Source organism: Lathyrus oleraceus, chromosome 2, assembly GCF_024323335.1.
Source record: "Lathyrus oleraceus cultivar Zhongwan6 chromosome 2, CAAS_Psat_ZW6_1.0, whole genome shotgun sequence".
Lineage (NCBI taxonomy): Eukaryota > Viridiplantae > Streptophyta > Magnoliopsida > Fabales > Fabaceae > Lathyrus > Lathyrus oleraceus.
The window spans coordinates 443408581-443423726 of NC_066580.1; the positions used below are offsets into that span (position 1 = coordinate 443408581).

The window sequence follows — 15146 nt, forward strand, 5'->3', positions numbered from 1 at the left end:
TCTTTTTTTTTGGAATTTTTTATGAAATAACCTAAAATCAAAATAAAATAAATGCTAAACTTAACTTTTATGATTTTTTATGATAGAATATAAAATTAAGAGAAAATAAATGGTAAACTTAATTTTTATGATATAATCTAAAATAAAATAAAAATGATAAACTCTTTTTTTTTTGAATATTTTATGAGTTGATCTAAAATTAAAAGAAAAAAAAGGTAAAATTAATTTTTATGATTTTTTATGATATAATCTAAAATTAAAAGAAAATAAATGGTAAACTTAATTTTTATAATAATAAAATAAAATAAAAATAAAAGTAAAATAAATTAAAAAGATATTCTTTTGTTGTGTTTATATTTTTAGAGCTCAAAATTAATTCTTTTTTTTTATAGAAAAATCAACAAGGATAAACTAAATTATATATCGAGAGAAGTCTAAAATATTTCATAGAATGAAGATTATACATATAAGAACAAAAACAAAAGAAAATATTTTTTTTAACTTAGAGAGATATTAATATTATTCAAAAAATTAGAATAACTTTCTTACTTAACAACTATTTATTTATTTTTTAAATACTCATTAATATAGAAAAAATAAAATTCTTTTATTATTTAAAGAAAAAGAACAAAGGTTCAACTAAAAAAATTTACACTCCAATGGATCAGTGTCCACAAAAGCATATTGAAGCTTAAAAGAGTTAGCCTTGTCCTAACTTGGCGGAAAAACAAATGAGTAAATTTCCATAATGACCGTAAAAAAGCTTTAAATAATGGACATAGGTATAGATCTTGGGCAGTGTCTTCACCACACAAAATAATGCTAATTATCAATGCTCTTGAAAACACAATTAATAATTAAAAAAAAATCTAAACATAAAAGATGAAAAGAATACACGCTCAATTTTCTCTAAGCATTCTTATCTCAGTCATCCATGCCTTCTCTCCCTTCTATAAAACCAGTCGAACATTCTCATCCCTATGAAAAAAATCCTCCATTTTCTCTATTCTTGTACCGAAATCAAATCCAGTTTCCTTCCCTATTCGAGCAAACAAATCAAGAACAAACCTCAATAAAACTTTCAAAACAACAAAAATTACAAGTTATCAAATAGATTCAACCAAGCAAGAACCTTGTCTGCACATAATTTATTTGAAGACTTGAAACTTAAAGAAAGAAAACAAATGGCATAACAAAATTGATGGAAGTGAAGGAATCAACTCAAGGGAATCAATAACTATAAACATTGGAGAAGAAAAAAAGAAATCAATTTTTTAAATAAATAAAAAAGCCACAAGAGAAGAAGAGAAAAAAAAACTACCTAAGTGAAGAGCGGCTTGCCGAGTTTGTTCAGGTTAAATCTTCCTCTTATCCTTTTGCTTCAAAGATCATTTTTTGTAATTGTTAGAGTTTTGGTGTGAGAAACTTTTTGTGAGGTGCAGGGTGGTCTTTTGTAACAATAGGATATTGATATGAAAATGATAGCTACTAGTTTTTTGAGAAGATTTTTGATGGCTGTGATTTTTCTTTTTTGATGATGATTTTCAAATAAAGTTTTGCGAGAATTTTGATCTGATGTGTTTTATTTAAAAAGAAAAATTTGATGTAGATTGTTTGAAATATTTGGTGTTTTGTTGCATTTTTTGTGTTCCTAGTATGTGATTGGTGGTTTTGAAATTTTTGAATGGTTGCTTGAGACAAAAAAAATTGATATCCCCTCCCACCCATATATTTAGGAACTCTATATTTATATCCATTTTCTTGTATTCAGATCCATTTTCTTAAATTCAGATTGGTGTATTATAATAAGATATCACATGTTTCATCTGTGAAGTCTTAGGTTATATGATAAAATTCCTGCTGTAATCTTAAATTGGTGATATTTTGCTTCCTACTTTCTGCCATTGATCTCTTGACACATGTTTAAATGATCAAAAGAATATTAATTGTGTTCTGTGTCACTACTGTAGCATAAAGACAAAAGGAACCAGAGTTTAAATGATCAATAATATTAATTGTGTTCTGTGTCACTACTGTAGCATAAAGACAAAAGGGACCAGAGTTTAAATGATCAATCATATTAATTGTGTTCTGTGTCACTACTGTAGCATAAAGACAAAAGGGACCAGAGTTTAAATGATCAAAATAATGTTAATTGTGTTCTGTGTCATTAATGTAGCATAAAGACAAAAGGGACCAGAGTTTAAATGATCAAAATAATGTTAATTGTGTTCTGTGTCATTACTGTAGCATAAAGACAAAAGGGACCAGAGCAGAGTTCAAAATGACAATAAATTGAAGAGTCATTTTGCTTTGGAATATTGTTGTATTGGAACTCTTCTGATTTTGTAACTGCTAATGTCAAGTTTTGTAATAGCTAGTTTGTAATGTTATTGTAAATATATAAGTGTGACCCCAAAAATCCTTATGTAAAGTATATAACTCTCTTTTTTTCTATGATTTTTTTTTTCTCTTTTTGAATTTTGTTTAAATAATTTATGATGTAGAAAAGAAAAGAAATAAAATAAAGCTATATTATTTTAAAATTAAAGATATCAATAATTTAATTTAAAAATACAATGTAGAAGTAAAAATAAAATTCTTTTTGTTTTTTTTCGTAATTAAAGACAGAAATTAAAAAAAATGATTTAATTATAATTGTGACAAGGAAAATTTATTTAAAATTACCATTTTTTAGAGTTTGTCTCAAAAATTGTAAAACAACAAATAACTTGTTATTACTTATTTTCTAAACAAAACACAAAGAGAAACCTTGTTAAGATCTAATGATAAAAGTTAACAAGACAAATCAAACAAGACTCAATGTATTTTTTTTGAAATAAAATACAATTCTATTTGATTAAAGTAAAACTTTTAATGACAAAGTTTCTAAACTCATATAATGCAACAAGTGTTAATGTAGTGCATTGATAGAAAAAAATATAAAAACAAATGTATGAATGATGTGTGATATGTGTATGCATGAGTAAAACACAAAGACAACTATAACTAACTATAATCGAAAATCAAGTTAGTCAAACAAAAAGGATATCCACAAGAGTCATGCTATCTCAATGATTCTAAGAGTGAATTGAATTTACCAAAAGTAGACACAAACCAACGTTACTTATGCATGGAAAGATCTCCATGAGCAAATGTAATAGTCACGAAGAGTTGTGCAAAATGGGACACCAATGAATCATGAATGCAAATGACTGGTTCACAAATGAGTGAATGCAGATGAATTAGGCGGGGCAAAATTTAGAGTATGACAAACTCTTCATTGTTAAAAAGGTCTTCTCAAGAGGGGTTCCCATTCTCACCATAATGGATGGGGATGACTTGCCGATGCTAGTGAATTCAGATACAATCAAAAAATATTATGCCTAAAAAATGTGAGTACAAAGCCCGCTACATTGGCATCTGCAGGAACTAATCTAGGAAAAAATGGCTATCCCGATGAATAAAAAAAAAGAGAAATGTCCATGCAAAAGTTAGGGATAAAAACAAAAATATATATAATCCCGCTAAGTTGAAAACTCGAAAGGGTGACTTAGACAAAAATGGATATCCCGGTGGACAAAAGAAGGTTATCCTAGTTGGACTAAGGCTAGTTATAACAACTATATCGAAGAAAGTGGGAGTTATCATCATGCAGGGTAGTTGAAAAGTATTGGTGGAAGTATCCCAAAAACACATGGAAGCAATTAGAATATGAGGATTATAGGGGAAACTCATCCTGGACAGCTGGATTAGATCATAAATCCCTAAATCTTTCCAATAGTGTTGTTCTTCCACTTAACCCTATCCATCCACTTAATATACTCAACGTCCTTAGATGGCAGAGAAGAATGGAAGACCCAGTTCTTAAAGAAGTTAAACTTCAAAGGTTCATCTATGAACACCAATGGTTCGTACCCACAATATATAGAGAAATAATCATGTAACAGTTGGGGTTTTTTAATGTATTTTGGCAAGGGGCCCATAAATGCATGCACTTTACCAACAAGCACGTAGGGGATGAAGGCAAAATGATACCATATTCTTTTGTGTTCCGTATCCAAAGGAGGCTCCGGTACGTAAGCACGTTCATCCACGATGATATGAAGCTCAATCTCGACTGCAAAGCCTGCATGGTATTGTACGGGAAACGCCATTGAAAGATATGGGTTTTTTTTCTAAGTAATAGCGTAAGAAAAAAAGGAAAAGATAGGGGTTATGGTTCAGTAAGGTAATCTGCAGAAATAGGAATGTAAAAAGTGTTTGAACAAGCATGTCTAAATAAAGAATGAAGAAAAGGTTCGATTTTGTCTGAGAAAATATTAGCCACATGGAGGTTGATCCGACAAATGACATATAAAGCCACGAGGAATGCAAAATGGAATTTAGAGCATTTCCATTTCACTTAATCTTCTTAGAGTATATGAGGTAATCATAACAAACCTGCACGCACGTCTGTGACATGTGCATTGGTAGAAAAGTTAGTCATAATGACTGACAACAAACATAGTGGAGGTGACATGGCGCAAAATATGAACAATGACAGAGTAGTTACAAACAATGCTACTTTTCTCCCCTCAGATATAGGTCGCCAATGACATTTTTTTGGGGGCATCTATTACACTTGGATTTTCAGCCACTAGAAAGTCAACAAAGAATGTCAATGAACATACATTTACTGTGAAAAAATATTAATGAAGTCTTTAAATGAGCATTAATGGCAAGTCATCGACAGACCAACGGTGAAGGGTCGACCGATTTGTCGACACAATGAGACATGGTTTGGAGAACTCTCATGGATAAATCCATAAGACCCATATCGCTAGGGAAACATGCCCAAAATCTCGAGAAGGGCAATCAACATGAGCTCTCATTCCAACAAAAAGGACCAGCTGACTAAATAACATGGTATAAAAGACTTAGTAATTTTATAAGTCCCGTGTCCTTGATAGGCAACATCGACAACACATTGAAGTAGTTATTATCGAAGATTCGTGAAGAAGTGGAAAATAGTTGCCACTCAACGTGAGTTGTAAGCAGATAACGTCTTGGAAGACACGTAAGCGCACTAGTGGTAACTTAAAGGATTAAACGTGGGACAAATGAAACAAATCTCCTAGTGGTCATAACCACCATCAACGATTACTTTGTTAAAAAAATAAATAGAAGACTCATACATCGGATCAAGGCTAGCAAAAGTTCATACATACTTTCCATACCATTGGAGTACCTGAGTCAAAGAGAGAAACAGTTGAGCGAGAAACATATATGCGTCTGCGTCCACCCTTTTTTCTTAGTCTTTTTTGTCTCCTCAAACGAAACATGTAATTTTTTCCTTTGCTTTATTTAATATTATTTACTGTATTTTACTTTATCCTTTATCACAATTTGACTTCATTTAAAGTCTTTTGCTACGCTGCATTTAATTCACACGCACATGTGTTCACACAAATTATTTACACAAATTACTTTGGATATTTTTCGAGTTAATCTCATAGACTTTCAAACTCGTGATTGTTTATCAAAAACACTGGTAAACACTCCCATAATAGGGAGTATCAGGAAAAAGAGATATGGTGAAATTCTCAAACATGTATGAGTAAATGATATTAAGTCACAATTGTAAAAGTCATCCCATGTTCGAAAACTAACCTTGATTCCTTAAAAGGGAATCATACACACCACATAAATATTCATTTAAATTTACCAATAAAAACTTGATAGAGTTGACATTAAGACCCTCATGAAATAATCTACCAATGAGAAGTGTTTTCCCAATCAAAATGGAATTAGAACAAATAAAAGAGGTATGAAGCCAAAATAAAAGAAATGCTGTGTTAGTTATTTGAGATACTTGAAGATTTATTCTGGTTATTTTGAATATACTGACTAGAAGATGTCATATTAGGTTCAAGGGTGAATTCAAGAAACACACAAAGAGTTATAACTTTGTCAACGAGTTTAAGGACGAATAGTGATACCAACTATGAAAAACAGGGTGACAAATCCCATAAATAAAAGGCACAAAATATTTGTGGTTAAATAAAAACCAAGTTGGTTACGAATCCCATGATATTCTTAGGATCAGAGAGTTAATTTCCAATATTATATAACTTATAAAAGAACCTTGTTTGTCAAAGGATTTTCATTTTACATTAAAAATCCTATCCAAATTATAGGATACACATTAACACAAAGAAATGATAATGATGGAGGAGTTTGGGGGAACCCAAAACATAAATGGGTTAAACTTCAAAGATCCAAGAAACATTAGGTATATGTGTCGCCTTTCTTATATATCAAATGTTTATTTCTATTGGTAAATCCTAAGTCCCACATTGGTAAGAGATAGAGCATTGCAAGAGTTTATATAGAGTGACATCCATCACCTTACAAGTCGTTTTGTAAGAATGAGTTAGGCCAAACTAATATGGTATCAGAACTTATCGATCAGACCTTTGGTTGCCCATCGTTTAAATCCACGCACAAATCCATGCACCAAGTCTATTGATCGGATCATGGACCGCTCACTATTTAAATCCATGCAGCAAGTCCAAAAGAGTGTTAGGCGTGAATGAGCGTATTGAGAAATCCTAAGTCCCTCATTGGTTAAAGGTAGAGTATTGAAAGAGTTTATATAGAGTGACACTCCTCACATTACAAGCCGATTTTGTAAGGACGAGTTATGTCAAACTCTAATAATTTCATTTATAATCGATGCGAAACCCAAATTACTCACAATTGAATTCAACAATGTTCTCGACAAGTGTGAGTCACCCACATTATTAGCTTTGATCCGCATTAAGATCCCAATTTCGCTATTCCATTGAGGCGAACCAGACTTTAATACTATTTATTAGACAATTAGGGAAGCGTCAATATGTCAATTGGGTAAACGTCTGGGACATAAGAGATTCCAACACCATATCTTCATCCAAAATCTTAAAATTTTGATTTAGATATATGATATTAAAAATCTATTAAATTTCAAATATTTTACCCATTGCGGCTCATTTGCTTCCCCAACAAATGCTATTAAACTTTAATTTGGATAAGTGAAAAAATATGAGTGAGATAACCTTGATTGATAAGCTAAAAGAGGTCATATATTTCTATATTCTATTGATACATGCCTCTTTATCTAATTTATAGGTTTCTTTATTGCACATTTATGATTTTTTCTTCTCAACACATGACAATTATAAAGTTTTCAAACGTTAGAAAAAGTTCAGACTAGTAAATATATAGTATCAACTTAGAATCTATGAGCTAAGTTGGGTTTTAGATTAATATTTCAACTTCTTTTTGGAAGGAAATTTTTTTTACTAGCAACATTCATGCAAAACTCAAATATTCAACTGTCCAATTAAATTCTCAGTGCTTCTTGCTTTCCTTTTCAATTTGCATCTGTTATTTTATCGCCATAGCTATAGAGGAAAATGACAATGCACTTCGGGGGCCCATATATTTAATGAGTAACAGTTGTTCGGACCATCACATCTCTTTGGCCAACATTCCAAGTAATTTTAATGAAAAATCACATATAATTAATTCTACGGTAAAATTGGTTGTGCAACTACAATGATCAGAAAAAAGTTCTTGATAAGTTCACCAAAATCAGACAACAAGATGAATTATCAAAACAACCGCAACTGAGTACAATCAATATCAGAAACAACATTACAAGAGTTTAACCACAAGTTGAAAACACAAAAATTCCCATAACTCAAAGTAACGTAATCGATGAGTCAAACCAAGCGCATTTATTATACACCGTCATTGCATAAATTATGAGGCATTACAATTACGTAAACATCCCAATTAACTTGTGCGAATTAATCCGTCAATTAAATTATCGTCATTTGCCTACTTCTTCTAGCTGTCACGTAATGCAATGTTGTTTCTATAAAAATATATTTTAGGTAAAATGTCGAAAACATTATGCTTCATCCAATTTAGAATATCACCCCCTAAAAAAAAGAATAAAATAAAATAGATTACAGAAAAGTAGAATAAAATACCTTTTCCGTGTCACATGAATACATAACCCCAAACCCAACTTTCACATTTTAAAAACCCAAGAGTTGGACCGTGTTTTCGGCGTTGAACAAAATTGCCATGTGGACCCCACATTGGCTGGCTCCCACTAACCACGTGCTTCTGCTCACATTTCAGATTTTTTTTTTTAAATTCACACAATCATCGTGAGATTAAAATTAAAACTTACTGTAATACTACTTAATTAATCTAGTATCAGTTCAATTAATTAATCTTATTAAAAGAAAAAAAAGCTTAATTAGAAAGGTGCAAAATTGAACCAATCCTGAGTGAGCAATAGTAGGCCTGATGTCTACGTTCTTTCTTCACTTCTTCTGAGTGATAGTCAGAGTTCCACACTTTCTCTCTCTACTTTCTCTCTCTAGCATGATAGGGATCTCTTTACTTTTTGAAACCAAATTACCAAAAAATAATTAGTTACATCTGAACCAAGTCCATTTTCTATTTTCATTTCTATGTGCTTCATTTTTTTTTCAACTAGGGTTTTCAGTTTCACTTTCCTTTACGCAACTCAACTCAACTAAACTCGAATTCAACTCAGTTCAATTTATGTTACCTAATTATTGATTATTTATAATTGATTTGATTCTCTATCTTTCTCTTCGATTCGATTGGATTTTTTAAAAATTGATTTAATGGAGGAACCGAAGTTGGAAACACTGACGACCGCGACAGTGACGGAGTTGGAGGCGAATCTAGTGGGAGCTCCTACGAAGGTTGTTGCCGATGTTGATGTTGATGTTGATGTTGATGTTAAGATGACGGAGAAGGACGGTTGTTTTTCTGCGCGTAAAGTAGTTCTTGCCGTTGCTGCCGCGGATAGTGATGTTTTGACGAAGAAGCGTGCTCGTCCAATGGTGGAAATTCCGAAAGCAGCACCTCCGCCGAAACTGAAGCAAAAGCAGAAGGTGAAGAAAGACGATGAGGATGTTTGTTTTATATGCTTCGATGGTGGAAGTCTAGTTCTCTGCGATCGTCGGTGAGTGATGATTGAAATCACGATTGTGAGGGTTAATTGTTTCAGCTTGATGGTTGAAAATGGAATGATTTGGAATTGGACTTTGAATTTTTGATTTTCAGTTTTCAATTAATGATTTTTTTGTTTTGTTTTATAGATTCTTTTTTCTATTGGCTTATAGCTTGCAATTAAAGTTGCCCATGCATTATTCATTCAATCATTATCATCGGTGTTTTCTAGTAGTATTTAATTTATTTTTTCTATCTTTTTCTTCTAATGTCCAGGGGCTGTCCTAAAGCATATCATCCGGCATGTGTCAAGAGAGATGAGGCGTTCTTCCGTGCAAAAGCCAAATGGAATTGCGGTATTTTCCTTGTTTTGGTTTAATTATTGGTTTAATTTATTAATAATTAACATGCAATTGGATTTAATTTAGCAAACTCTATGCCCGAGTCATTCTTTGTGTGTTTGCTCGGAATAATTGCCCGAATGTTGTAGATTGTTCATAATCTACTCAAAATTGTCTCTTATAGTAATCTATTCAATATTCTTTGTTATGCTATTAAAAAATATATTCTGAGGCAAAAATTTGACGACAAAGTGTATGGTCAACACAATTCAAATATGTTAAGCACAATCCAGTAGATTGTTACTAAGTTTAAGGTGCCATGACTCATTAATCACCCGCCGAACACAATTTAATAGTGTGCCGAACACAATTTAATAGTGTGAGTTTGACATTTGTTAGTTTGCCAATTAGCACTCATTCCTTATTTTGAGAAATCTATCGCGTATATTTGTTTTGGATTTTAATATTTTATTATGCATTAAACAAAGCCACAGCTTTCCTTTAATATACATTGATTTTGCGCTGCTCAGGTTGGCATATATGCAGTTCTTGTCAGAAAGCATCACATTATATGTGCTATACTTGTACGTATTCTTTGTGCAAGGGGTGTATACAAGGTGCTGATTTTGTTTGTATTAGAGGGAATAAAGGTTTGTGTGGAATGTGCAAGAAAACTATAATGATGATTGAGAACAGTGCCCAGGGAAATAAGGAAATGGTATGCTTATCTTTCTTATTTATGCTGTTACCTTCAATAGTGTTTCCCATTCTCTCTTTCTCTCATATGTGTTGGAAGAGAGGGAGGACTTGATGTTGAGTAAATGATACATGATGTTATAATTTTATTGACCTATGCTAGTTTTACAGTGTGAAGTGGATTTCGATGACAAGAGCAGCTGGGAGTATCTTTTCAAGGTGTATTGGGTATATTTGAAAGCGGATTTATCTTTAACATTTGATGAGCTGCTTCGAGCTAAAAACCCATTGACAGGTGCTGCTCCTGTGGTTCAAACTTCCCATGAACTTTATCATGTTAATAAAGACGACAAAGGTTCTGGTTCTGAGAACTCCTGCATAGACATAGAATCAAATAATTTGAAAAACAAGAAGTCGAAGGGACCTTCAAGTGGTGACACGGGTGTGTCTCTGCCTGATTGTGCGAGTTGGGCATCAAAGGAGCTTCTAGAGTTTGTCTCACATATGAGAAATGGTGATACATCTCTCCTGTCTCAATTTGATGTCCAGAATCTCTTGCTGGAGTATATAAAGAAAAACAATCTGCGTGATCCTCAACAAAAATCCCAAATTGTTTGTGACTCTAGACTAGTAAATTTGTTTGGAAAAGCACGTCTTGGCTACATTGAAATGCTAATGCTCCTTGAACCCCACTTCCTTGTAAAAGACAATACCCGTGCAGAAAATACTCTTGGAGCAGGAGTTAGTGATGCTATTGCTAATGAAAAGGAGGCCATGGAGAATTACAATAAACAGCCGATATTAGTTAACGATAAGAGAGGTTCAACAAGTAAAAGGGATGACGTGCCTGTGCCTCAAAATAATCAAGATGCATATGCTGCAATAAATGCTCACAACATTAACTTGATCTACTTGCGTCGAAGTCTGATGGAGAGTCTGACTGATGATACTGAAAGGATTCACGAGAAGGTTGCCGGTTCTTTTGTGCGGATAAGAATCTCTAGTGGTGATCAGAAACAAGATATGTATAGACTTGTCCAAGTTGTAGGTATGTGAAATTTTACCACATCTGATACTTGGGTGAGTGTACAAATTGTAAATTTCAGGGCTTGAAATTTGTGTTGGTAACTAATTGTGCAGGTACAAGCAAGGTTGCTGAACCTTACAAAATTGGCACTAGAACAACTGATATTAAGCTTGAAATTTTAAACTTAAATCGGAAAGAGGTCATATCCATAGATGAGATTTCAAATCAGGAGTTTTCTGAGGTAAATAGGAATTTACTTTAGCGTGTTATGGACCTTTAAATTGTGTAGACGAGTCAAGTTTCTTCCATGGGAGTTTGCCGATGATTAATATATTTATCCCATGTTCAGGATGAATGCAAGCGACTGCGTCAGAGTATAAAGTATGGGCTTTCAAAGAGATTGACAGTGGTTAGTGTGTATATATGTCAGCTTCCATAGAATATGCTATATTTTGTATGAGTTTACGAGGGCTGTTTTTGTTGATTGTAGGGAGAGATTCTGAACAAAGCGTTGACATTTCATGAAATTAGAGTTAATGATGTAAGCTTCTATTAATTTTTATCTGTTTAATAATCTGACTTATGGTTCAGGAATCAGGATGAATGCTCATTTAATTGTAAGAAAACATCAATGTGTAGAAAATCCATACTGAAATTTAATAAAGTATCATGCCTAAATAATTGAAAGCAATGCCTTTTAACTGTCACTTAATTATTGCCAAATGCCACGTGAATTTAATTTGCAAAACGCTTTGGTTGAAATAGAAACTCTTGAAATATTTTTCCCTTTTTTGTTATCATCAAAGTCATCATTTGCTATCGTTTCTTTAAAATTTGGCTGCTGGTTTAATTTCCCCCCTCTTTGATTGATGTAGTTGTTGGAAGCTGAGAAATTGCGGCTTAATAATCTTCGTGATAGAGCAAGCGAGAAGGGGCACAGAAAAGAATATCCTTTACCATTTACTTCTTTCCTCAATATGATAAACGGTTGGGTACTGAGTAATTCACAGTTTGATTCTACAACTATTGATCATTCATATGTGAAATGTTAGCTAATAAATGAACTTAAGTTTATACAGATTAAATCATTAGGGAAGCCTAGTTGATTGGATGTTACAGTCACAAAAAACTGTATAGGCATATAGAGCAATGTGTTAATTTTCTTCTTTCTTTATTTCCGTCCTTCTAGTACATCTTTAAATTATTTCTGTAGCTAGCTATGTTTTTATTTACTGTGTTGTCCTTCAATTTGTAACTGCTTAATACATGAATGAATTTGCAATAACATGATTTGGTTCCCGATTTTTCAACTAAGAATTAAGCAGACATGCAATAAATTTAACAAGGATATGTTCAGCAATAAGTGGGTAGGTCCATGTTAGTTGGTTTCTTAATGATTTTCTTTCCTGCTTATTCATTTGTGTGCCATAGACATGACCAAGGTTCCTTGACCAAATTGCACGCTTAAAGAATGTGTGGAAAAGTTGCAGCTACTAAGTTCACATGAGGAACGTCAGCGCAGGCTGCATGAAATTCCAGATGTACACTCTGACCCCAATTTGGATTCATTGTATGAGTCTGATGAAGATGCAGGAGAGTCGGATGGCAATAAACAAGGTAAAATTCATTTGCTCCACTAACTTTGTTTTCAAGTATCTTTTAACAGCTGTCCAGACAGTGCTTATCTCACGGTAACTATGATTATGTATATGCAGATGGCAATATACCTATTTTTTCCAGAATTTGGGATGGTGTCTTGAATGGTGTTGGGGGCAGAACACGAGACTTGACCACAGCCAGTGACCCAATTGGAAATACATGCTTAGCAAAGAAGTATATTGACCCTAACGAAACTGCTGTTGATGATAGTGCTAGTGTTGTAATAAAATCAGAAGTGTCTAGTGTTGCAGTGGACATTTCATCTCCACTTCCCTCTACAGGGATTGAGCAGCCATTTGATGATTTTATGAATGATAAATCATGGCATTATCAGGATCCATCTAGTAAGGTTCAAGGACCTTTTTCTATGTTGCAGCTGTATAAGTGGAATGCAAGTGGACATTTCCCTCCAGATTTCAGAATATGGAGGATAGATGAGAAACAAGCAAACTCTATATTGTTAAATGATGCACTTAATGGGAAATGCTCCAAAAATGTGCCATTGCAGCACAGCAGCCTGTTGCTCTCTTTAGGAGCCAGTGTTGCATTGGGTGACAAAGAAAGCAGTCAGGATAGTGAGAGGAATTCAATACAGAATGAAATTTCTGCAGCAAGCCGAATCATAGAACATACGATAGAACATAAAGTGGACGATACTTCTACCCAGTCTAATGGTAAAGATGAATCTGTAAGGAGCAATGGATGGCATGACCAGTCACATGTACACCCTTTGCAACAACCAACCGTGTTTGCTGAGAAACTGAATGAGAATCATACCAACAAATTTAGTGAGAATCATGGGATTGAGAAAAACCCTGAAGATAATGGAAATCATGGCTTGGACAGGATTTCTGATGGTCAGAATCATCAGAAGCAATCAGATAGTGAAGACAACTCAGGGCAATCTTCGGGACAAAGCTGGAGACACCCTGATGTAAATATTTCTTCCAATTGCTTGGATACCACATCTGCTCATGTTTCTGAGACAAGAATATCACCACTTAGACTGGGATTTGATTTGACCCGTCCCCCTTCCCCTTCAACATGTAATACAATTACATGGCAGGCTATTATTGGTGAACCAGATGATTTTGATGAATCAGTTTCAGATCTTTTGGCAGAAGTTGAGGCAATGGAGTCACTTGGTGGCTTGGAATCTCCCACTTCCATTATGAAACGTAGCGAGGAATTAACTGATGGTTCTAAAAATCTTTGTCTCAGTTTTGCAGAGCTTAGCCCAATACTTGATGCAGGTAAGGGTGATGCATTGAGCTCCACATGTGATTTACAGTTACTATCTCAGTCCACAGTAGCAGAGGAGCCATTACAACAAGCTGATGTCCATCATCATCATCATCAAAGAATTTCAGGGGAGCTTTCCTCAAGAAATTCTAAAGTTGACGTGGGTTCAAACAACATTTGTGTTTCAAGTAATCAATGGGAGTCAGGCTCGGAAAATTCTTCTATTTTTCCATCCACTGAAACATTGAGCATGACCGTAGACACCACTTGGAGACTTGGGTTGGAGAGTAGTACACACTTGGGATGGGGAGGAATGGATCAACGGAATGCAAACACAAGCTGGGGAGTAGGACAGACGGCAGTGAACGAGAACAGAAGTTCAAATTCATGCAGTTCTGTAGTAACTCCAAGCTTTGGGGATAGCCAGACAAGATACGGAAGTGATCGGTTTTCTGTGCCCAGAGATCGGGGTTTTCCAGGTCATGGTAGGGAACAAGGATTAGTTAGAGGCAGAAATGCATGGAACAGGCAACCAGTATTTGGCGTTGGTAATGGAGGATCACACAGACCTCTGCCCAAAGGGCAACGGGTCTGTAAATTTTATGAAAGTGGATACTGTAGAAAGGGGGCATCCTGTGATTACTTCCATCCATGATTTTGGATCCCATTAGCATCGGTCTCATTTGATTTTTGTAATCCGTAACATATCTGAAGTTGGCTCGTTCCACTCGTTGTAATTTAACCAGGCAATATTAGTCAAGTGTCAATTTTTTTATATGAACTATTCCAGCACAGTTTATCTGTTTTTATGTGATTGCTAATTATCAATTTGTTTCCTTCCATTCTTTTTCTTCCTTTCTAACCCCCAAAATTTCATTTTATCCTTACGATACCAAATTAGTATGGGTAAATTATTGGATGTCAGCTGTCAAAATTTTCCTCAACAAATAGTTCGAGTTGTCAAATCTCAATAGCACTAATACATTCAGTTCTGAATGTAGTGGATTGCCTTGTCGGCCTCTGCAGGAGTCAGGTGAGTTGGTGACAATAGAAAACGGCACAAAAAAAAAAGATAAGTAAACTGTTCTGGTGATATTTGAGGTGCCATGGATTGCTTTACTGTTTTTATTTCTTTTCCTCCTCTTGTCTAGTAACTG

The 15146-nt window shown here is 34.0% G+C and overlaps 1 protein-coding gene across 1 annotated transcript; it reads left to right on the forward strand.

The window, feature by feature from the left end:
• Positions 1-8323: 8323 nt before the first annotated feature.
• On the forward strand, positions 8324-14831 carry LOC127120174 (zinc finger CCCH domain-containing protein 44). The gene is made up of 10 exons (XM_051050581.1): positions 8324-9037; positions 9301-9380; positions 9896-10083; positions 10233-11109; positions 11202-11329; positions 11438-11497; positions 11579-11629; positions 11964-12034; positions 12551-12705; positions 12804-14831. Exons 1-10 carry the CDS (start codon positions 8694-8696, stop codon positions 14642-14644), a joined length of 3795 nt encoding a protein of 1264 aa, XP_050906538.1. The 5' UTR covers positions 8324-8693; the 3' UTR covers positions 14645-14831.
• Positions 14832-15146: the final 315 nt, after the last annotated feature.

Excerpts from the sequence above, each read along its gene's own strand:
- LOC127120174 (XM_051050581.1), top strand. The coding sequence starts at position 8,694 with ATGGAGGAACCGAAGTTGGAAACACTGACGACCGCGACAGTGACGGAG. Across the intron at positions 11,330-11,437 it reads CAAATCAGGAGTTTTCTGAG|GATGAATGCAAGCGACTGCG; the intron begins GTAAATAGGAAT and ends TCCCATGTTCAG. Across the intron at positions 11,498-11,578 it reads TTTCAAAGAGATTGACAGTG|GGAGAGATTCTGAACAAAGC; the intron begins GTTAGTGTGTAT and ends TGTTGATTGTAG.